This window comes from Athene cunicularia (genome assembly GCF_003259725.1).
Source record: "Athene cunicularia isolate RWA chromosome 2 unlocalized genomic scaffold, athCun1 chr2_part1, whole genome shotgun sequence".
Lineage (NCBI taxonomy): Eukaryota > Metazoa > Chordata > Aves > Strigiformes > Strigidae > Athene > Athene cunicularia.
In genome coordinates, this window is record NW_020799095.1 from 102,923,496 (window position 1) to 102,949,019 (window position 25,524).

Sequence of the window (25,524 nt, forward strand, 5' to 3'; positions counted from 1 at the left end):
CTACTTGCTGGTAGCCCTGGATCTATTTAAGTACAAGTTTATCACCCAGCATGGCAATGGTTGCAACACAGACACCATTTTAATCTATCCTGCTTTTTAATGCACTGAACACCAGCACAAATGAAGATCCTATCTGAATTTATATACATTATGGTCTGAATACAAAGGGCAGTAAACAGCCATGTCACAATATTCAGGTAAGGAGAAAAGTGCAGCTTGTGGAATTGCGACATGTTTTTTGAGACTGTTAGAAAAGGTATCAAAAGATTCAGGCAAGGATTCTACTCTCCAACCTCAAATACCATCCTCTCAATTTTTTGTCTTTTGCTGCCTTTAGGCTACCTGTTTGCCCTGCAAAAACTTTCTATAGCCTATTTTAAACCAACTGTCACCATCACTCAGCATATCAATGCAGTATGTTTGATAATCCTACCATTACAGCATCCAGAATGTTGCAGGCCTACTGCAGAAAATTCAACCCTGCGTTTTCGGTCAGGGTATCCTGTTAACGTTGTATCCAGGTATTTCCAACAAAATTAAATCCAATAGAAGAAAACATTTCTGAACATCATACTCCTGTTATAGTTTTAAGGAACAGTGTATTAGCAGGAGTCTAAAAATAATTCTATAAAAATGCAATAATTAACTCTCTAATACTTAGAGCTCATTATTTTCACTATTGCCTACCTGTTCATTTTTGTCAATGATTAGTACATGATGACTGATCATATTCACAGGAGTAGATTCTAATTTGAAGTATTTTGGAATTTATTCAGAAATGTATCTTTTAGATGAAGCTTTCCAAAAAGCTTCTGCAAACTGCAAGCTCATTCAAGAGTTTTAGTGAAGGCAATTTAAAGTCAGATTACTTTGTAACTGATGATTCCAAAATAAACCACTAACATTTCATGTAAGTATCTGCATCTTCAGTATCCTTATTGTTCAGTCTTAGTGAGCAATGAACTGTGCTTCCTTAAACCAGAAAAACTGAAGTAATGCACAAGATTGGACACAGTTCTGTCATATTCTAACATTGAAGCCATTAAGGAAAATGTGCTACAGCTTCACCTGGGACTGATCCTATCATAGGTCTACAGTACACAAAATATGCTTTAGTACCAGTATCTTGCACAAGAGAAATAGTCTTCAGATCACAACACACCTATTAACTTTTTTTTTTTTTTTAAACAAAAGCCCACTATTTTAACACTATTAAACCAAAATACAAGCCTGCAAGGTATTTCAACCACTGAGAACTAAACTCCTTCACTCAGGCAGATGGCAAGAACACCTTACTATAATAAGAAACAAAAGCATTATGTCTGCAATATATAATATTCTACTACAATGTCAGAAAAGTTGCTTTTCCTTTCCTTCTAATTGACACTACTGTAGGGCATTAAGACTTATTTACTGTTGAACCAGATGCTCAAGCATTGATATGAATTGCTTGTGATGACCAAAGCTAAAAGGAAAACTACTGTTCCCACCAGGATACATGTTCTGCAAAGCCTGGAGTAGAACAACATCATACACACCACTCCTCCCTGAAACTGGAAGTCTATGTTCAACAACAGATTACCTATAGCCAGCAGTAGCAAGCCACATATAACCTAACTGCCACAGCTGGGCAGACTGGTGCTGTACCAACTGTTGCAATACACTCCTCCTCTTCATGTTACAGCTGTTTATCCTACAGGTGTTTGTATTCATTTGAAAACATAAGGCAGCTCTGCAATGCACAGTTAACTGGTTTTTAATCAACCTTAAAATTTTTCTCCCAATTCAAACAACTGCTTGTTTTTAAGGTGTAATGACAACTGAAATACAAAAGAAAGAAATAATTCAAAAAAGGGCAATACAGAGAAGCAGGTGCTACCACATCATGAAATAGTACAGACAGTAATTACCACTACACCGTGTAGTGCATTGCTTTCCCTGGATATTATATATGTATATAATGACTGATGTAGAATACAGTTTTAAAGATGGCTCCAACGTTAACAGCACCATAACTGAAACGTTCAGCACTCAATTTCACATGAACTGTGTTCTGCTTATCTCTGATACAATTTGTCTTTAAAATCATAAAGCATAAGTTAGAAGACACAATAGACTGCTTCCCATGCATGTCCTCATGCTTTAAAAATTCTTATGCAAGAGTAGGAAATGGGATAGCAAACCTGGTATCTTTCTATATACGTCAGTTCTGACTTGTCTGTATTCTCTATTTCTCAAATGAATGCAAATACATTAAAATCAGTGGTGTTTTTTTCTTATACCATTTTTTCCTCAAAAACATTGAGGTAGTGAGAAAAATGTGGTTAATATTGTATAATTCTCAGTCTTCACTAAGAAAAGCATTTATGAATTTTTCCTCTAGTAATCAAGTTTACTATGAAATTTTGTGCATTTTTATCTTTGATAATTTGTAGGAGAGACATGGGTCTACTGCATCCTTCTTCCTGACTCCTCCATCAAATTACAGATATTCTGCCTCCTTCCTATGAATGCAATGTGGAGAATGAGGTTTTGACTGGAGAACACATTACAATCCTTGGAGGTAACTACTAAATACTACCCTCTCTTAAAACTGAAATTCTCACAGAAGATAGCTAATGGTAAGAGCTTTATTTGAAATACTAAGTTTTATACTGTAGAGACGTATCACTTTGGAATTAATGTAAATCAAGACAAGTATGAAATCTTTCTAAGGTCATATGAAGTTCATCATCATCATCAATCCCAATATTCTATTAACCTTAGGTCCCAAGAATTCAAATGTTGCCTTTTTTTAAAAAATCTGAAAATCATAAGAACCTCACAGATGGGCTTGGGTGCAGTTACAGCAGAACAGCTATTTAAAACTTATCAGATTAGACATTAGCTCAAGTAACAGCTTCTTCCACTTTCTTCAGCTCAAGATATTCTTAACTAAGAGGATGAGCTTGAAATATGAACACATTAACTACACTCGCATCATGCACCTGAATCCACAGGCATTTCCTAACTTAAGTTTTTGGCTTTGCAACTTAAAAACATCATTAAAAATAATGTCTTGCTCTTAAAAATATTTTGCAAAAATGCTAAGTTGGTATTATGTGGTATCACAGAGAGGATACACAACTGATACTGCGTGGTATTACAGCTAGAGGATTTTATAAAACTAAACCACGTATCCGTCCCACAAAGTTTTCCATCCCACTGGAGTTAACACTTGAGGTGTATGTCATCACTCAATGCATGCACATGCTATAATGGCATATAATTTTTCTGGAGACTTTCAAATGTCTGAAACCAGAAGGATAGTGAGACAGATTCCTACATTTGTCTGTACTAGGGGTCATTTCCACACTAATCTATTTGTGCTCCAGCACTATCCTTGATCACTTTACCTTCTTGCTTAGTCAACTTGCACACTTCTATTAATAGCAAATGGCACCCTTCAGAAATCCCATATGAGTCCTTGCTAATCTTCTTTCCCAAATCTAGAAAATGTCATTGCCAAACTTTATCGTCCACACAAGGCCTACAATTTCCTTACTGTCTCTAAGCCATCCACGGCAAAACAAGTATCCCAATACCACCTCCCTGTTAGCTACTCCTACTTCTGGGGGCATCACAGAATTTCTAGAGACCTAGACAGAAATGTTTCCTAAAAGAAACAAGATAGGCCTTTAAAAAAAAACCATATAATTTGTTAAAGACAGTAAATCATTTATTATTTACATGCAAACTATCTTCTAACTATTCAGTACTTTTAAAAAACCCACAAAGCAGGTGCATGCAGGTGGGCAAGACACTAACAATAAAGTCCATTTTCACAGTTCACAGCAAGAAGCTCTAGCATGGTAATGTATGTAGGCCTTCTTTTTGTGATTCTGTGAAATGAATCATCAACAGAACTACTGGCATGTCACACGAGACACTCAGAAGGGAGGAAAAACTGAGAAAAGTCTTCTCAAGTCAGATTGGGACTGCATCATATGGCATGAAGAATATGAATGACAAAAGAATGAAAAATGCTTCTAAGACACCTTAGAATGGCCTCCAAATCAACAATAATGCCAACTATATTAGCTACATAAAAAGGGTATCTGGAGAGTTAATAAAGTAATATACCAAGGTCACCAAGACTAGATGTTCCTGGATCAGAAAGTCTAACCAAGAAGTTACCAATATTTTCTCTAGTGAAATTTTTTTTAATCCCATGATGCTACTGTACAGTTAACACTTTCTGTCAGGGAAGGGAAGGCAGTTACAATTTCAACACAGTAACTACATACAAATATCTAGAAACCAAGCATATCACACCTTTGAGCCATCCTCCCAGCAATCCCCACTAGAAACCTCCTAGCAAACCTAGGATAACTAGCAATCGTTCTTCTAGTGTTTCTGGATGACTAAGAATTAACAAGTAGAGACTTGGTGTTCTAGTTCACTGGCAAGAAGGCTTATCTAAAATTCAAATTATTTTCTAAGAGGAGGTGAGGATATTTCTGTCACTGACATCACCACAATACAATCAACCAAGAACCACTGACTATGGGTCAAATGACTAGCGTTAAAGACTTATCTACTTAGCATGGCAAAAGTTACCCACCCATGCAGAAAACAGACTGTCAATCAAATTGTTATGAGAAAAGAAAAATAATCAGATGGGAATTTAAAGACTCATATGTTCGGTCTACAGCCATCCACAACATCACAAAACACAATGAGTCTTAAAAGATTTCAGAGACAGAACTGTTTACTCACTAAACTGACAATACAAATAATTTGCTTGAGTACACATTGTGTGAAGTTTTAAAAAGATGCCTAGCAACTGAGAAAACAATAAGGAAAGTTTCTCTCAAAGTAAAAGCATACCTAACTTTATACAGTTACTCACAAGTGGTTTAAGGCAGTTTGTTCTTTCACTTTTACATTAATCATGTTGTTACTCTAGACATAAATACAAGTGAGAAATTTCAGCTTTCAACTTCCAAAATATTCAAACTTCAGTGCAGCTTCCTACCCATGTGAACATAGCAGCTTTAAGTAACTACTGAACTCATCTGCCAGCTTCTGTCCAGAAGAACTAACACCATCTTCTGTAAATTACGTTTACATCTTTGGTAACATTCAAAATCTGAAAGTACTTGGGAAGGAAGGGAGGGACAAACAGCAATAAATGGGGAAATGTATTATATGCTGCCATTACAATGTACTGCATTCCATCACACTTTCTGTCCCGTCTCAGCCCAGAATGTAGCTAGTGTGTGTCAGAAGAGATCTTTCAAGATGTCTGGACTATTCAGCAAAAACTAACCAAGATCAGAATACCAGAACTATTTACCAGATAGTTTCAAACACTTTAGCTATGAAGATACATCTTTATATCTGTAAACAGATAAAATTGAGCTTGAGTTTTAAGAGTAGCCCAACAGCTGTTTGGTACCTACATGAAATGAATTGGTGGCCTCAGTTCAGTTATCCTGGAGGTCTTATCTACTCGAGTGTAGAGTACTGAAGGTAACATGTGTGATAAAGAAAATAGACTTTGTGGATTCTGTTCTGGATTTCAGACATGTGAACAGTTATTACCCGTAAGTCTTGTAATATCAGCTAGCGTGAAGTAGCTGATTTTACAATACTAAGTTGTATAAAATTTTTCAAGTCTGAGCTTTAACATGAGATACATACTCAGATACAGCATATATAATGAAGTTATGGAATAATACTTTGGACTTTAAAGATTATAATCACACTATAAATTTCATAAAGTTTCAATATACTATGAAGTTGTATCAGCCAGGATTCCTAGGCAGCCTCTCTTCAAATTACACATAATTAAGAAAAAGTAATTTAGTCATCTAAGATTACACAATTATAAAAACAGTACAATCAGCTCTTTATCTGACTATTACGCCAACCATTACAAACACCAGTTGTACTGAAACCTGTATTTAGCACTTTCAGAACACTGACATGCCTTTGTTTTCCTATCACCACCCTCACCCCCCCAGGGAACTGTAACAGAAGGAATACAATGGCAATAATACACCACTATCCCACTAAATATTTTCATACATTACATATAACCTGTCTGTCATGGGTCTTAAAAATGTTTATTTCCCAAAGTGGATTATTAATGGCCTACTGTGATACTAAGCTATTAAAACACAACTTAATGTAATGTGAATTGTAACTAGTAGACAGCAAATAAGAAATAATACTTATGTCTTTACAAAGATAATGTTTTCTTACCACATATTTTACAGCACTTATGAACTGGTTATGAAATAGCAGATGTTGGGTTTCATCCTCTGGATTTGATGCAGTGTAAAGCATTCCACAAATATTACAGGAAATAGCACCAAATCTCTTCTGTCCTGCATCCTATTAAAAAAAAAAAAAAAAGAAAAAAAAGGGAAATAAAAGGTATTTGTCAATAGCAAGCACAGTAAATGCAGTTCAACAGAGCTTTCATCTAATCAGATATGCCTTTTATAACTTATCTTCTGGAAACTCAACACAAAGGCTATAATGGAGTAAAACAGGAGAAAGAACAAGTACAGAATTTAGAATTTCATCTTTCAAAAATCCACACAGACTCGAAAGGCACAGAGCAAATTCTACCTAACATTAAAATTAGCTCTACCCCCATTAGTCTTGAACAAATTACTTCTCTTTTATTTTACGAAATACAAAGAACAGAGAATTCTTTCTCCATTACCCTATTTACAGTAAATATAATAATCTTCCACAAAGAAAATTCCCACATCTAACCCCACACTATTTGCTTTTCCCTATAGTTCTGCTGCTGCCTGTCTTTTGGCTGTGAATTGCTTTGAGGTGGGCCAAAGGTGAGCCATTTGCCTGAATGTTTGGAAGGATGTTATAAAAACCCAGAAGTTATGGAAATAATTGTTAAGATCAGCAATACATCTGCAACAGATCAATTATTTCAACGCAATCAAACAGTACTACGGGGTTTTATCCCTCTCTCCATTGATTAAAAGATTCATTTAATATACTGCCAGGACTTAACTCTTAATTGGAAACAGCTAACAATGATGTTTGAGATGCTATCTTAATTGCACAGAGTTGATAACTTTTATTTTTCAGACATTGGATAGCAGCTACACTACAAATGGAAGATGATACCATTTCACTCCTAACCCTTTATCCTCCTACTCTATAACCAACCATTAACAAATTAAGGGCACTACTGCTTTGCTATTTATTCATTAAACAGTGTTATTAATTTGAAAGTATGCTCAGATTAAGGAGTCAGTGCCTAATAAAGAGTGAAGGGTCACGTGCAGGGAGTGCCTTTTGCAAAGAGCAAAAGAATACCAGTTAGATTGAAGTCTCTAGCCAAAAAGGCACATTTTAAGTTATGGCTTAATGTGCAAATAATTTTTTTTCTTTAACTACATTTGGAAATTGAGTTTATGTAAGCAGCAATAAATGTCACTTTTAATCTATTTTAACATATACCACAAGTAATAGAGAAACATAAAGTTATTTTATACTCTAAAATAGGATACTATATCAGCAAAAGAAGACTTGAGGGTGTTTTTTAAAAGGAAATTGACCTGTGTGCACAAATTGAAAATGCACAGTTTGCAAGAAAACAGATCACCTGAACTTAATTTTGTTTTCTAAGAGCTGCAAATATTCATAGTAAAAAAGCCTGCTTTACAGAAGAAAGCATTTTGCAACACAGCAAAAGTGTTTACGAATAACATTTTGATCCTTCAATTTTCAAAGATATGTTTAAGTACATCTAAGAGCTAGATGACAGCTCAGTTCTCCACAAAACATCAACTTACTTCAAGCAGCCATTAATGAAATCTAAAATGTAGGTATCAGTTTCTTTCCAAGAAGACACTAAAAGTACAACTGGCTAAGCAAACTCAAGAGTTGAGCTTCTCTTTAAGAGCACATATATGGAACTCAGCCAAAAGAAAGAAACTGAATCTTGAGAAGTCACTGCTTTAACAGTAAATCAATTTATACATTCCTACTGTATACAGAAGGAGAAACAGGAGGACATTAGCTTTTCTGAAGGAAAAAGGAAAGATGAGCTCTGAAGTTAGATTTGCCAAGTCAGAATAACATCAGGTTTCTAAAGCTGTAAAAGTTGAATCCAACACATTTTATTTTACCTGCAGACTTCCTTTAAAGCAGCAATATAGTTCAAAACAAAGTACCCATCTGGCCACCAAAATATACTGCATTTCAAGGGTTTATACATGAAAGATGAAAAAAGACAGTTCAGTAGGAAGTATGATATATGGCGATTATCTTAAGATGAACCAATTGAAAATCCACACTTAGTTATTCTTATCTTGAAGATGGAGAAGATACCCCCTATATCTAGGGTAGGATAAGTGTAGAGGCAGTCTACTTTGATGCTTGGAATGTACTTCAAAAAAAAAAAAGACATGTCACTTAATAAATTAACCAGATAAAGCAAGTCTTAAAATACTTGGCACATAACAGTACTGCAGTAAGTTTTATGAAACAACTTCTGTTCAAATGACCAAGGAGCTAAACGTATTTAAGCTAAAGCATCTATTAGTTTACTACCAAAGATCTCAAGCCAAAAAAAACCGCCTAGCTATGTGGGAAAAGTCATCAAAAAATCTGGGGCAAGGATACACCAAAATCGTCCGTCTCCTTAGCTCACCCCACCTCGCCTTGTAAATACATGTTCTGTTTTGCAAGTCTCCAGGAACAGATTACTTCCTTGGAATAGTACTGTCGTATTTTACAGTCAGACTTTATTGGATGTTGCTGGTATCAGTGAGTTTCAGGTTTGGGGAAAATTTTTTGTCTGGTATTTGTTTTCTAAGGATTTCACTGATACTACTATTTTTTACATGCATTCAGCTGTATCAATGGGCTACACACAGACATTAATACTGAAAACCTGTTATGTGAATTACTGGAAAAAACACATTGTAGTATCTAAAGCAATCTTTTGAACTCTGTAGTCCTAACAAATGCTGACTATACTTTTTAGCAAATACTTTACAGTATCCTGAGGGCAGTAAAGACGACAGCCTTTTTGTTTAACTGAAGTACTATTTCAAAGACACACCACAGGACATAATGCTTGCAGACTACAACAACAAAAAAACCCAGGACATGCAAAATATAGTCAGGAATTATGAAGAATGCATTTTTGTATTTTAATGAAACATCTACAGAATCTGACTATTTTTAACCTGATGTCATTTCATAAGCAAAACTGGAAAGGGCATGCATGAAGAGGGGAAAAAGTACTCTGAAACAATAATACTGCACTAAAGGTTGCCAGTCCTTAATGGGGAGGGAGGAACAAAAAACCAAAAAACAAACCACAAACCCCAAACAACCCAAGAACATCTTAGGTACCACGTATAAGAGTAAGTAAAAACTTAAAACTGGGATTTAGGGAAAAAAAAAAATCTCCAAACCAAACAGATACTGGGTACTGGAGAACAGACTGTCGACTTGTCACAACCAGAAAAAGATGTAAGAGGTTTGACTCTCAGACAAATGTTTTTCAGAGCAATATTTAAGAAAATGTGGGGTCTCAGGCAGAAGAATGTGTTACTCTATTTAAAACTCAATTTTCTAATCAGTAACAATAAAGAGCAAGGATACTTTTACTTCCTAAGTAAATTCTGCACATGTCGATGGCAATTAAGCATTCCCGACATCTCAGGCAATCCTCATTAATATAAGCACAGGATACATGAGATCTGCTGTTTTAAGGCTAACTATAATTGCACATTGCAACAACGTTGCCTTTATCTCCAAAGGGTTTCTTAATTCTGTGTTAGACAGAAAGAAAAGTCTTACCAATATCTTCTTTGAGAAGGTGCATGTCTGCTGATCCTCCATATGTGGAATAAGGAGCCCTGCAAGCAAAAAAGGCATTTGGTGCCTCTGTAGGAGATGAAAAGGGGCCCTTTTTTTTTTTTTTTTTTTTTTTTTTTTTTTTTTTTCACCTCCTTCTTGATTACCTAGTGTTAGCTAGAGGAAGATTATTTTTTCCTCTAGTCTTTTCACAGAGTAAAGAATAAAACCCAGCCACAGAAACAGGCAGGCTGGAAAGGAAATACAAGAGCAGGAAGGAACAACACAAAGATTTTTGGGCTCTCCACAGAAAACAAAAAGGTCAAAGAATGCTATTTCAACGAATAATACATTTAAGACTCAGGCTGATGGGTAAACCCCCTAGCTGACCAGGAGGATCAGAAGACATGACCCAACTCAGAAACAACTTCAAAATGAAGACTGTGGAATTTAACAAAAAACCCCAAACAACAACAAAAAAACCCCACAAGTACCTATCCTTCTGAAAAGCTGTTTTAGCCAAAAGATATAAATCAGCCTGAAACCTTCAGAACTGTGATGTATCTGATTTTATTTAAGATATTTGAAAAATGAAAACAGAGGGTCATTATCCATCATGAAATTATATCCTCACTGGTCACTAGCTAAAGCAATACGATAAAAATACAAAATTAAAAACCAAATCTGCACAGTATTTACAACTGACAATCCATTCTCAACACATATAAAAACAATATTCCAAGAGTATTACAGAGAGTGTTCCACTGTGTACTCGTTTGGGCTGGGATAAGGTTAATTTCCTTCACAGCAGCTGCTACAGTGCTATGATTTGGATCTGTGACCAAAGCTGCCTTCATAACACAGGGATGCTTTAGCTGTTGCAGGACACTGCTTACACACCATCAAGGCCTTTTCTCTTTCTCCTGCTGCCCTACCAGCAAGGAGGCTGAGGGTGCACAAGAAGCTGGGAAGTGGCACAGCTGTGACAGCTGACCAGAGGGGTATCCCATACTATATGGCATCACTCTGAGCAATAAAGGCTGGGGAAAAGAGGGAGGAAGGGGAAGATGTTTGGAGTTACAGCATTTGTCTTCCCAAGTCACCGTTACACATGATGGAGCCCTGCTTTCCCGGAGATGACTGAACACCTGCCTGCTGCTGGGAAGCAGTGAATGAATTCCTTATTTTGCTTTGCTTGCATGTGTGGCTTTTGCTTTATCTATTAAACTGTTCTTAACCCATGAGTTTTCTACCCCACCTTACTCTGGAGGAGCAAGCGAGCAGCTGCATGGTGCTTAGCTGCCTGCCAGGGTTGACCCACAACACAATGTTAGTACCCTTGGTGCCTGAATTCCTGTGTCAGGTCCCTAGCTAACCTCACAGAACATTGTTATTTTCAGGACAAAGGGCACCAAAACACAAGCCACCTGAATTTGCTATACAGTTGCTGCAGTGAAGCAGAAATGGGAAGGTGTGATAATAAGACAGGATGGACATTACTGCCCCCCTAAGAGCAGAGCTGGCCAAAGGGTAAGGTTCGTGTGGGAAGAAAGGAACAGTGACTGCTCCCAACTAGCAAACTCCCTCCACAGTCACTTACGCTGTAACCACTGCCTTGTTTTCACTGGGATTACAGGAAAGAAAAGAGGCAGTATGTAACTAACGTGAACAACAAAACACCACCCAAAAGCCATTCTCTAATTCTTCAGAGAACTTGTTAACAGGACTATACCAGTTTAAGGACGAAAACAGCAAATTTAAGTGATCATTATGCAACTTTTTCAGGCTTGTAAGAAATCAATTTCACACTTATTTCCACTGAGGATTGTGTTTTCAGCTTAAATCAAAATATTTCTTTCATCTATTACCTATTTCGGTCAAACAGGAATCTCTGTTCAAGTTTAACCAAAATGTATGTAAGGAAAAATTGAAGTATGATATCCAAGTGTGTAAACTGAATTAGCCTGCACATCACTTCCACATACAGCACCAATTCAAACCTCAGAATCAAAAGGACCTTCCGTCAAGCAATCCCGACCCATGCATTTGCTGATACTTACAAAGATCATCTACATTTAATCAAGTTTGCTTGCATCCAGGCATTAACACAGATCTCTAGAAAGGCAGAAAAGCTTCTGTAACTCTATACTATCTTTTTATCAGTTCAGTGACCTGCTTTTGTTGTTCATTCTTTTTACATGTTCCTTCCTAAAATTGATATAATTTTCAAAAGACTCGTTTAATTTTCAAAGGAACACATCTTCCTAGTGGTGTAAAATGGAAGAAGCATCCCTGTACCTCACAGGTCATTATTTAGAACATTTCTTCGTAGCATTGATGTTTTTATCAATTCCTATTCCTATGGTCAAAATTTTGTCCTAGATATGGCAGGCAAGCAGAATTTTTACAAGAAGCAAACAACTGACTTTCCTTGTCTTGGATGTAAAGCATCTCTCTTTTTATGAAAATTGAAAACATATGCTTTGCACATTTGTAGTTCTTTTCCTTTCAGAAGTTAAAGGAAGAGATGATTTCGTATTCAAGTTCTCATAGTTGCACATCAGATTCAAGTACTTGGAAAGTAAAGAACAATTTTAGTGCATTACTCTATAAAACTTCCAATATGGAGCTTCAGGTAACCTGTCAACCTACCAACTGAACATTTAAATGACATCTAAGAGGGTACAGTTCACAAATATTCAGAACAGACTACTTCTCGAAACACCAAGTCATGTATTGGAGTCATAATATACTTTTAGCCTTAATCTTACTTTCCTCCAGAAAAACAGATCATACTCTTCTCGGTCTGAACCTAAAACTTTGCACATCACTTTGAACACCACTATTTCCTGTCGTTGTTGCTGTAACATGAGATTTCTTGCTGTTTTCAGCTGAAGTTCTATGCTCTGAAGAGGCTTGCTTTTTAAGATGTGTGACAGCAAGTAAATCTGAAGAACACAGAAACAACTCATCTTTTGTCTTAGTTGTACCTCTACAAAATGAAAATAATTTTATGCTTGAAAGCTGCTCAGATAACTAGATGATGTGTACCAAGAAAGAGAATGGTGCAAATAGAGCTACTAAATACTTCTTTGCTGCAAATGGATGTTGAATTATTGTACTTGTGTTACAGTCAAATAGCCTTAAAGCTTGTTAAAGATCATATTACTTAAGAAAAACAGAAAATTAATCTATTCATTACAGCAATCACATGGGAGAATGACATCTTTAAGAATTAAATATAAAAAATAAAACATATTGTGGAAAACAAAGACTAGTTTTACTGTAACACCTCTCTAAATATAGCTCAGGAAATGAAAAGGTTAGAATACACAAACAATATTGTAACATCCCAGACTCTGAGCCTCAGATACTGTAGATAATTAAAAGGACAGATGTCAAACTTAAATAGAAAAGACTAGGGAAATTCAATATCAAAAAAAACCAGCAGAACAAAGATAGAGTATCATGTGGTGAGTTAAAACTAAGGCCTACCCACTTGCATTACAAAAAGAAAAAAAAGATTCTGTACATATATTAAAGTGGACTGGCTTGACAGATCTCCAAAAGAAACAGATTTTACAGTAGAGAGTCCTAAATTGCACCTTTCAGGCATTTAATTTTTTTAAAAAAGTGTAACAAAGTGCAAGTTAAATGTTCCTTGCTAAGAATAAAAGCATGACTTCCCAACTTTGCTCAAGGTAAAGAAGAACAATGAAACTGCTTCTTTTAAAGCAATGCGCCAGAAACTTGAAATAAAAATGATTTCTAGCTATTGACTATAAAATTTTTTTTTTACAGACACTATAAATGTTAATCTAAGTGAACTGACTGTGTGTAGTAAGACTGCTCTCCGTATAGGAGAAATTTCAACCTGAACAGCTTTTAAACCCAATGAATCTTTTATCTGTTCTCAGAGGATTGTTACAGAAGTACATACACACCTTCGTAAGTATTTACTAATTAAAAAAAACAAAACCAAGTCCAGCCATTCAGAATTCACATTTAAGAAACCCACGATGGTTTTGCAAACAAAACTATTAATTACAAAATGTACCTTATTATATGCATTTAATCCCCAATCTTTTAACTATTGGTATGAGCAAAGGCTGGTACTTTAGAAATCAATTTAGTGATTTTTCCCCTCCAGATGCTAGCACAAACTATTCTAGACATAACTATGTCTTGTCTCCACAGTAACTAATGTCCAAGATAGTATTTTACAAAATGGTTTAACAAATATTTGGGTTCCTCTATGTTTTGACAATGCTAAAAGCAGTTTTCCCCAGGTAAAAAAATATCAGACCAATACCCTACCTAATGCTTTCTTGATAAAGTGAACTACAGGGGTTACCAAAATGCCCTTTTAATGCAATAAAAAGCCTACTCTGAACAAAATGAAATCAAAGTGAACTAGATATGTATGAAGTGCTGAAATATATTACATATTACGAAGTTGTTACTTGCACATTTAAAAATTAAACAGAGCACTCACTTGCATTTTCCAGAAATACTCAAAGAAGACAAGAAATTAGGTTTCTCCCATTTTCCCTAGTGTTCTTCACTGATGACCCATTATATTCTAAAATTTTGCTAAGTAAGTAACTTAAAACTTTTACTGTTGAATACCAAGGGAAAAAATATTACTCTCCTAATTTGGGCTGAAAACAAGGATACTACCAGCATAGCAATAAATTGCAAAACATCTCTTTGTATGAATACTGTAGAGGAGAGCTACACAACTTCACTTCAGTAGCCAAGTAGAAAGTTATGTATGTCTTCTTGTCAAAGATCCTAGCAACTCTTCAGTCAAGTTCTATTACCAGAGGAGCAAAAATTAAATTAGCTTTACTGAAATGAAAAGGAATATTCTTATAGTCCTTTTAATATAGTTAAGATATTTAATCATGCATTTTAACTCTGTTGGTAAAAGGAGTTTCAAAGAGGCAATAGCTGAAATACTTCTTAAAAGTTAGAGATGGTTCATTTATCATCCTGTGACTGGGCATTCAAATGCTTAAGAGTTGTATCACTTCAGGCAAATCAAGGACATGTTTATCAATTTAGTTGTCAGAAGCTCTGATTTCAGTATGCATATGAAAGACTGTTCAGAACTCACCTCGTTCTATTTAATATTTTTTTCACGTGTATAATCCATGTATTACATGAAAAAATGCAACTTAGCAAGACCACCAGTTATATATGTGAGAGGGGTGATTTTATAAGAAGCTTATTAGAGAGTCCTCCTTCCTAGTGGCCTGGATGCCTCTCCCTCTGTCGCTTCCCACCTCCAGCCCTTCTTTTCTCAAGGATTATCTGATGTATTATTAAAAACACAAAACAAAATACAACAAAAACCTCCAATTGTTTCACTACCAAGCTGTGTGAATCTACAAGATGGAAAAATGACTGTGTGTCACTCTTTTCCTTCTTATTCTGTATTTTCTTGTTTAAAAGAGATACCTGCATTTGGCAGCTAACAGCAAAAAGAGTAAGAACAATAACCAAACTAGTATTACTGCTTAAATATTACGGTGAAAATGAGTGCATCCACAGAAAAATCTTTGTCTCAGAACAATGAACATATGAATGATGCAGGAATGTATCTGCTGATGTTAATTTTGCACACAATCTGCCAGATGCGCCTCCCCCTACAATTTTAAGTTTTAAGAAACTGAGATTTTGCACATAAGTAAAAGCAAATTCATTCTCCCTAAAACAACTGTACTTTTTCCAAAAAGCCGTTCTATTTAAAAAATGCAGAAATTTGTTTTAACAAGAATCAGCTTTAAATGTTAAGTCTGTCTGACACCATTTTTCTATCTATATTGAGTGACAATCTAGCAGTACAGGTTCTACTTTCACAAATCATTTACAATGACAATAATACTATGTATAAGTAATGATTTTTAGATATGTTCATAAAAACACAGCACTGAAAATTCAAAAGCAATTTCTTCAAGAAGCTATATGCCTTACTACAGGGGTATTACTTACTATGATCAGCTGCTTATCAGCATCTTTTCCTGCTTCTTTGAGCTTCTGAATATGTTCCTCAGATGGTAGGAAGTTACTGCATTTTGATGCTAATGAAGGATTTGACAATGGAACCCTTGAAATATAAATATATTTCATGTTAAAAAATGGACTGCTTATACATGTCATCCTAGAAACTCAAAGCCATTGTGATTAGTATAGCTAAACTTTAATGAGATACAAATTCAAGTTAATTACCCAAAACACAGTCCTATATATTTTAATTCATAATTCAAATGGAAAAATAAGGAAATAAAACAATTAACCAGAAAATACAGTTTGTGACTAGCCTAATTACAGTATTTTTTTAAATTAATAAAAATGAAATTAGGGGTAGGTTAGTCACAACCATTAACACAAATATTTAACTGAGGCATTCTCAGAGCATGACTGATGGTGCTTAATGCTATCTATTTCCTACGTAAGGTTTAGGCTTCTAGTTTTAGGTTTCATACATCAGGCTGATAAAGCAGACCGTGTAAATATTCCCACAAATATAAGTGTGCAATATAAAACAGATGTCATAAATCTCTCAAGCTCAATTCACACTTATTCTCTTATAATGGCTGGTAGCAAAGGGACGGAGAAGAGGATCTGAGGAATAAATGGATGGATATCACTGAAATCTCTCTGTTTAAGTTTCCCCTTGTCTCAACTGAAAAGAAACACTGGGAAGTACTGTAATAATCAAGAACAAAGTTATTCTGTGAACATGCTACTATAGTCAGGGGAAAACCAACATTAATTCCAGGTTTAGATAAAACTTCTTGAGATCATCAATGCAAAACACACAAAAATAATTATCCTTCAACTGCGTATTTACGTATTTGCTGTTTCTGAGCAAACTAAGGATACAGGGCCAAACACCTAATTGTAGCAGCTGCTGTAGTACATGTAGCAGGTTAATTCAGTGAGCTTTTTCAAAAAGAAAAACTCTTGCCAGACTTTTTTAAATGGCATTTTTTGTGCTAATTCAGAGTGAATTTTTTTATTCCTATCATGTGCCCCCAAATTTGCATTAAGTAGCTACTTAAAGGTTTGCCTTTTCCCACTGCAACCTTTTCTTATGAAGGTCTAAAGAAAGCTACACTGTAGGCATGCACATTTAGTCTGGAGGAGGCTGAGGGGAGACCTCATCACCCTCTCTCTACAGCCACCTGAAAAGAGGTTGCACAGATCTGGGGAGGAGTCTCTTTAACCAAGTAGTAAGAGATAGAATGAGAGGTAATGGCCTCAAATTGCACCAGGGAAGATTTAGACTGGATGTTAGGAAGTATTTCTTTACAGAACGGGTTGTTAGGTGTTGGAATGAGCTGCCCAGGGAGGTGGTGGAGTCCCCATCCCTGGAGGTGTTCAAGAAGAGTAGGGTTGACATAGTGCTTAGGGATATGGTGTAGTTGAGAACTGTCAGTGTTAGGTTAATGGTTGGACTGGATGATGTTCAAGGTCTTTTCCAACCTAGACAATTCTGTGTGTGATTACTCTATGTTATGGCAGGAGTACCACAGAAAGAATGATGGCTTAAATCCTGGATAGCGTATGGAAAGCAGGGTAAGAAAGCTCTCACAAGAAAAATATATATCTAAATAACAGTAAAGCAATATGGGTTTATTCAGCTAATAAAGTTAATACATTTAAGTAGATACCATAAAGTTGTCTGGCAGTGGAGAATAAAAATATGAGAAAATCGAAGTTATTGTAATATTTATTGAAAAATCTAAAAATACTCATTTTCGTAGTTTTACATCTACCTTACCACCCATCTTCTGTGAAATTCCATAGTAGTAGAGTTTTTCAACATGTACAAAAAGACTGGTAAGTTAGAAATTGTTAATCTGGTCTCATGTGGATGTACTGAAAACAAACTGCATCATTTCTTCTTGTCTCCATTATGGATATATAGAAAACAGTATCAATATACTAACCAATGTGCCAACTGTGTTGCTGTTCAAGGTACTGGGTATGAAGAAATTATTGTCTTTAGCTTGTAACCGGCTAAAACTAGAGACTATGTCAGAATTGTTCAAAAACTACAACAGTCAACATGATCAAGGATAAAAACATAAATTTGAACTCTTAGTAGTAAAAACAAGAATCATTTTCATATGGCAGCTGAAACCTTCATTTCACAGCAATCACAAAACTATTCCAAATTAAATCCCCTCTTCCCCACCTAAAAATATTTCATATATACAAGACTCCCACAATTTAAGGATTAGAAAACTCTTCCAGAAGTGAATTAATTCAGTAAGCAAAAACCATGTGGTAAACTCTTCGCATACTCTCTCATTATCGATTTGAGGTAGAGACCATCAGAAATATTTTCCCAACTCTGTTAAATTCTACTTTTTAAAAAAATAAATGTGCAGTTAAAAATATCTTGCTTAATAATTTTCTTAACAAAATAAAAATGTCCCTTAATAATTGAGTAAAATGAAAGCCTATTTTTATAAAGGACAAGTCACTTATTTGAAACTGAAAGTTGAGGCTAGGCGACAACAGAACACTTAGTTTTATAATAAAATGTCTCATAACTCTATGGAGGTTACTGTAATTTCATAATATATGAAATACTATACCTGTTCTCAGTTTCAGAAGTTTGATTTGTAAATGAAGCAGGTGTCAACTGCTTGGGAGCCAAACCTACAATTAATCAAAGATTATGACTTCACTACAAAGTTTTTAGTTGCAGAGGAAATTTGAGCTACACAAATAGTGATTTGCAAAAATATATTCAAGACAATGTTGCAATTTGTTCATGGCCAATAAAAAAAGATGCAACCTTGAGGCAGTATTCAGATGTTCCTCTACATATACTTTAAAAACCATGCCATCTTCTTCAACATTTCCACAGCCGTTCTGCAGAGCAGTTTGCCAGCAGCTGAACAAGACCAGTAGTGAAACTACATAGCAGTTTAAATCTTTTTTTTTCAAAAACCATATAAATAGCTCTATGTATAGTATTAAAATCATAAATGTATAGTATGCCCCCATCCAAGGTATGTTCTGAAACAGTTAAGGAAAAGAATCAAGAATAGCAAAAGAAAGAAAAAAATATTTTTTATATTCTCTAACAGTAACATTAGAGCATTTTGTCCTTCAAAAATACCCTACAATGGCAGGAAAAAAACCTATACTCTAAATCAGGTTCAGATTAAAAACACCAAAAAAAACGCAAACCACAAAACCAGAACTCAAACCAAAACGAAAACCCCAACAAACCAAAAACCCAAAAGGATGAAATATCAAGCAGGAAGTTAACTAAGAGATATGTTAGTGATCCGCTTATTGTCAAATATTCACATCATACTTATCGTAAGTTTTGACAAACTGCATTCATAGGCTGATAAATGAAGACAAAGTAATAAAAGCAGGAGAGTGATTACTCAATAATTTGATCAAGTCAAACAATTTAGGAGAAAGAAATTCAAAAGAAGCAGTAACCGATGGAGAACCCTTAACAGAAACTGACCTAAGAGAAGAACCCAAATGAAATACAAAAGTTTTACTACTTTATTACATGGAAAAGTAAAGGATTGGTCGGGGGGTTTTCTGTTTGGTTGGTTGGTTTTTTTAACGTTGTCAGTTCAATTTTACTCAAATGGGGTATATTTAAGCATTAAAACATTCACGCATAAAGCACAAAAGCACTAAAAGCTGAGCTGGGTAGAAAAGAGACAGCTCCCTCTCCCACCACACAGTCCAGAGATAAAAGGCCATTCGCTGCTACGAAAGAGGCCATGGGTGTGACACACAAATATGAAAACTCTGAACAGTTCAAATCCCAGTTTAGTTCTGTGCCAATTGTACCTTATTCTGTGAAACACTCCTCTGAAAGGAAGACTTATGCTTCCCATATAACTGACCAGAAGAAGAGGAAAAAGTAGTAGTAGTTACCTTGAGATTCACTTTCTCCGGGTTCTTTTTTTAATTGTTTTGGTGGTTTAGGAGCTGTAACATACTTCACTGGAGAACTTTCTGGACTGGATTCCAAATGTAATCGAAATCTCTAAACAAAACAGAAAATATTAAATAGAAAACCTTAACTATTTAATGCCTCTAACTATTAACAAAATCACTGAGCTAACTAAGTATTAATATCTTGAATATAGCCCCAGCTTTCTGATTTCTGTATTATTTTAAACAAAGTGCAACTGATTAGCTAGTCCATGCTGAAGTTTGTGGTATTATTTTTGCAAAAAATCTTTTTTCATTTTATATATAAGCTTGTAAAATACTTTCTATAGAACACTTTTGTCCTTAAAATCTTAAATTTTAATTGACGCTTATTCAGATAGCACACACTTTTTTTCCTCTCATTTCTTTTAATACATCTTTTCAGATCAGAACAGCTATGCAAGCTTAAGTCATCAAAAAAGTGTCCATATGAATCTGTACAACCTCCAGCTCCAGCAGGAAATTTTACCAATCAACATTTAGCTAACTACAGAACTTAGGAGGGTGGAACAGATTCATTCTCCAGCTTACTATCATCCTGTCTACGACAATGCACCAGTAAAGGATATTTAATATATTTGAAAATGTTAAGTTACTGTAAAATAAAGTAATTGTTAAAACAAACTTTCTGAACATGGCATTCTCAGAAAACAGAACAGATTTAGAACACCCTCCCACCATACACCATAATTAAAATGACTTACCTCATCCGGTCTTGGCTCACATAAATGTTTTGTCAAATTACGCAACAAACCATTTTCTGCACCTCTCTTGGTGGGCTGTTTTATTTCTAATGTCACTTCTTTAGCTCCAGCTCCTTCAGATGAAGGATCTGATTTCTCCTGCACACAAGTTGCACTTTCATTCTCAGAGAGTCCTGTTATTGACAGGTTGCCTTGTGCCTTCGCAAGCTCTGCTTCTGTAGCCATTTGACTTGCCTCTGCAACTTCAGGGTAATCTTTTAACAAGGAAAGCTTGGGGGCATTTGCAGAATTTAAGTTACTTTGCTTCATGTTACTAGCTTTCAGCAATTTAATTTTGGTCCATTTAGAGTTTTTATTTGAGGAGTTATTTCTACCATTCAGAGTGCATTTGACAGGCATTCCTTTTTTGCTAGGGAAAAATCGTTTGCATTGAGTACTTTGACTAGGTTCTTTCTGAGTAAGCATTTCACTTTGTTGAAGCTGTATTTCAGCATGTTTTTCTTCTGTTTTTCTATACTCAGCATTGGGAGAATCTTTTTTCACCTCTACTGTATCTGACTCAATCTCACCTGCAATTTCTTCACAAAGTTCAAGGATGCTTACCCTTTTGGATTTTGCATCATTCTCTGGTTGATCAGCCACATTTGTTTCACTTACAGATGGCTGTGAAATCTTTTTTGGTTTTGTAATGCTTTTTATGTTGTGATGCATTTGTTGTTTTTCCTTAGTTACTGTCTTAGAATTTGGCTTAAGAGAATCTGTTTCCACTTTCTTTGTGTTGCTAGAAATAGGAGATACAGGGCCCACTTGGTCTTTCTTAACTTCTCCAAGAGTTTCATCAGGACATACCGATGACCCTTGAAGGCTGTGTTGAATGCTGTTGGAATTATCATTTTTATTGTCTGCTTTACTTTTTTTCTCTTTCAGAGAGCTGGTCACTTCTACATGTATTTCTTTATCCTCATTTGTATTGTTTGGCTTTATTTTTGTGTTCTTCTGTTCTGTCTTCTCTCCAGCAGATTTAAGTACTTTTACTGCAATACTGTGAGCTTGTCTTTTTGCCTGGCTACTTTGTTTAACTTCCAAAGCTTTTTCTTCTTTAACTTCTCTGTTGCGCAGGGATCTTGCTGGTACATGTACATTTGTTAACTGCTGCAGTCTCTGTGATCTCCTCATTACTGGCTCATTTGGCGCAATTATGCATTTTGACTTTGGAATTTCTTGCACAGATTTCTTCTGGCATACCTCCTTATTTTTTGTAGATTTAGGCTGCTGTTGGATCTTTTTGTCAGGTATTGTTTTATTATTCGAGTTGAATCCTGACGATCTTGTAGTCATACGCATTCCTAGTTCAGGTTCCTTGGTGTTGTCACTGAAAGATTCAAATAATTATTTTTTCAGCAGCCAGAAAGTAGAATTTGTCATAAAGACTCTTATTACTACTGACCTCTGCCTCTTTTTTTTCTTTTCTTTTTAAAAAATGCTAGATCTTACACCCTCAATATTAGAAGAATTTTCTCTGAAATAGTTCTAAAAATATACTTCATTTCCACCTGGTTACTCTTAAGTGTAGTACTTAAATGTTTTTTATGCATAGCAAGACTGAACTGAGAACCCCAGATGAATGCTTTTTAACATCTCTAACAGTTTTTAATTGTTGATACTTGTGGCTTTCAAATAAAGTATCAGCTTATATAGTATTTTTGCTTCAGAAACTTTTCTGGAGGAAGTCTTTCTGGATTTTGAGACACTAACATGGTTCCTGAGAGGAATGATGCACCAGATATCAGTCAATGTAAGGCTGATCTTCCCACTAGTACTATTTAACTATTTAGCTGTATTTTTAATTAAAATTCATTCTACTTAGATTTTTTTCTGCACTAATTTAGTCTACAAAAGTAACTTAGAACAATTGCTTATTTTGTCACCGACCTGTTGGATTTGACAGAGGTTTTGAGTACAGTTTTCTCCTGCACTGCACACTGACTAGGCTTTGATTTACTTGAGACATGTTTTGTATCTGACACTTCTTTTTCCTTCTTCACCAATGATGGTTTGCTGTTCTTGTCCAGCTTTGGGCGTTTAGCAGAAGGCTCTACTAACATAGACTTCCTTTTCTGAGCTGCCATTTCTGTAAAACACAATAATTGATCCATCTTTCAGTATTTGTCAACTGTTGTTACAGTATCAGTTAATATAACCAAAGATTCACCCCTTTTTACAAAATAAGGTAACTGATACTAACTTTTCATATTAGACACAGATCATGTTAACTGTGATCAGAAAGCAAATCATCAAAGCAATCTCCAATCAAATTACATTTATTTTACTTACAGGTTTTTACAAGAGGCAATCGATGTTTAGGCCAAAGTAACTTATCAAGGTGTGCCAAGAGCATTCCTTATGTATATGCTTACGAGCAGGACGTTTCATGCCACCTATAAAAAATATAAAATGTTCATGCAGTAAGAACTATATTAACTTTCTTCTGAGACTCTGAATTTGGCATTCCCACCCTCTTCCATCCCTTCAAACAATGCTTAGCTTTGAAGTTCTCTGATAATCAATTTTAAAAAAAAATAACCACACTAATTTGATTTCCATATCCAACAGTCTTTGGGATTTTGCTGTCTTAAGCATTACCCTTTTACCTTTCGAAAGGTGGCAGATAATAGCATCCCTTGAAAGGAAGTTTCTTAGCCTTTTGTATTTTTCCAGAAGATAGTATGCTGCTCTCTTTCGCAGCCAGCAAAAAAGCGAACCTGCTATCAATCTTGTGCCTCACAGCAATAGTGAATAAATCCATTGGACTCTACTAAGTTTTGTGGCTGGTACTAGAGAACATCACAGACATCAGCAACCACCCACACTGTTCTCTCTAATAGGACTTAAGCTACAAGTCAGAGACAGAAAGGCTAGAAAGTAGCATTATTTGAGACATTTGCCTTGGGCAGTTAAAGATGACTTCATGAGAACTCAAATGATGTTAACAATGCAGAAGTTAATCTACACAAGAGTCTGAAAACTAGCAGAGAACATCAGTAAAAAGTCTTCACAGATTTGGTTGATCATACCTTTTACATCTATTTGTGGCTTCTGAAACTTTTAAGTTCTCTTATTCAAAGACACTGGTTTTGTATTATGACATAAGTAATAATTGTTCAGCAAAGTTTCATTAATTTTTTTAAAATTAAGTTTCCTGGAAGACTCAGTGCTCAGAGCTTCCATATCACCTCTTTAGGTCAAGCATTATCTATTAATTTTGCTGTTGACAGACTGACAAAGAAATATTTCTGTTACAGAATTATATTACTTTTCAAACCTTAACTGATCTGATATTAAATTCAACAGATTTTAAGGTCAAACAGGAACTTTAAGCTACCAGTTGTATAACACAGACCAGATACTTTCATTTCATGACAACTACACCAAGTCTTCCAGTATTGACAAATGCATGTCTTTCTCTTTAATCTTAAAGACAGTTACATTAAGCTCCTTTTAATAATTATTCATTATCCAAAAGGAAAAAGTAAAGAGTTATACTTTTCTTTCAGACTAAATCGTCCTTAACCTCATTTTTATTTATCCACTCTTTTATGAAGACACTTTTAACTATGCAATACTGATAATGCTCAAATTCCAGTGCTGTCCTCTGACTTTCTCATTTAAAGCCGCTGCATGACCAGCAACTCATATCCGAGATATGTTTTTTTAATTCTATCCAGGGAAAAAAAAAATCTCTAATAGGACTTTTCATGGTGCTATTTCCATGTCTCTCCCTAAGGAGCAGGTAACAGAATCTGTATGCCTTCTAATAACTGACGAGCTCTGTGACACTCTGCAAGCCGATAGGTTTCCACTAGTCAAAGATTATCCGTCAGAGCTGCAGTATAGCCACTCAACCTGAAAATAATAGCCCTAGTTGCTGAATAAGTCTTCGGTTATGTATTCTCTTAGTTTAGAACGTAACACTGACTTTCAGAATTTGAGAACACCATGACACACACTGTATACACCTAGACCTTCTTGGGTTTTTTCCAGACGTATACAGACATCACTGTCACTCTCAGCCACATAACATGGCATGCTCAGGAAAGACTTTCAAGTACAAAACAGAAAATAAAATCCTTCCCTCACCGATATTGCTTCTCAGGACACTGACAGATACGTTCTCCTCCCACGGAGAGAACTAGCTCTTTAATAGTCATTTCTTTCCTACCGAAATTTTGCACAGCAAAGCAAGGGCTTTTCCAGACAATCAAGAACTGGCAGTTTCTGCCCTGAAGAAGTCCCCTCTAGTACAAGCCAGATTATGGAAAGAAGGGAAGACACAGAAGTATGAGAACAAACTACACAACAATCAAAGGTTTTGGTGCAAAAACTCAAGGAAAAACCGAGGCACACAACTCCCACACCCTTAAGTCCTTAAAGAAGGGGCGAGCCCTTGGTCTCTGCTGAGACTGGGGGCCCACCTGCTTGACAGCACGCTGGGGTCTCACACATAAGCCTCCCCCGCTGACTGCCATGACAGAACATTGCAGCCCCCCGCGCCTTAACTCCCGGCTGAGACTCCACGACGGAACTTAACGGGAAGGAAGGGAAGGCCTCCAAGCGTGGCCCAGTGTCATCCGCCTCAGCGCCCCACCGTAACAACCCTTCTGGAGCAGGGCCTGGGAGGGAGCCCCTCAACCCGGCCACGAGTTCGTCAGGCCAAGGCCAACGCCACCGAGGGACGAGGCGGGGGCCGCGGAGAAGCAGCCGTACACCGCGGGGCGCCCCCCACACCCCCCAGCTCCCACTCGCGAGCAGTCGGCGAGAAGGTATCGCCCGCTGACTCCCACCGCGATCGCGGAGGCAGCGGCAGCCACAGGCAGGCCCGAGCCCGGGCCGCGACCGGCGAGGCAGGCCCGAGGAGGAGACGCCAGCCTTTCGGCCCCGAGGCGGGGGCAGACGGCACCTCTCCGCGGACGGGCTACCGGTCACGGAGCGG

At 36.2% G+C, this 25,524-nt stretch overlaps 1 protein-coding gene across 3 annotated transcripts in view; it reads right to left on the reverse strand.

Moving 5' to 3' along the window:
* The window catches only part of ESCO1 (establishment of sister chromatid cohesion N-acetyltransferase 1), a 32,607-nt gene extending 7,531 nt beyond the window's left edge, over positions 1 to 25,076 (reverse strand). Inside the window, exons 1-8 of one of the 3 annotated variants that reach the window (XR_003397710.1) lie at positions 25,007 to 25,075; positions 22,869 to 22,972; positions 22,467 to 22,665; positions 20,535 to 21,906; positions 19,771 to 19,882; positions 18,453 to 18,516; positions 15,835 to 15,949; positions 6,250 to 6,381 (exon numbers count right to left, since the gene is read on the reverse strand). Coding sequence is in view for 2 of the 3 variants with exons in the window: in XM_026841755.1 (XP_026697556.1) it covers positions 6,250 to 6,381; positions 15,835 to 15,949; positions 18,453 to 18,516; positions 19,771 to 19,882; positions 20,535 to 21,906; positions 22,467 to 22,663 (1,992 nt within the window). In the remaining variant the exon portion in view is untranslated. Of the gene's footprint in view, positions 1 to 6,249; positions 6,382 to 15,834; positions 15,950 to 18,452; positions 18,517 to 19,770; positions 19,883 to 20,534; positions 21,907 to 22,466; positions 22,666 to 22,868; positions 22,973 to 25,006 lie in introns of all 3 variants that reach the window. The other 2 variants (XM_026841755.1, XM_026841756.1) reach the window with 2 other exon arrangements.
* Between the last annotated feature and the right edge of the window lie 448 nt (positions 25,077 to 25,524).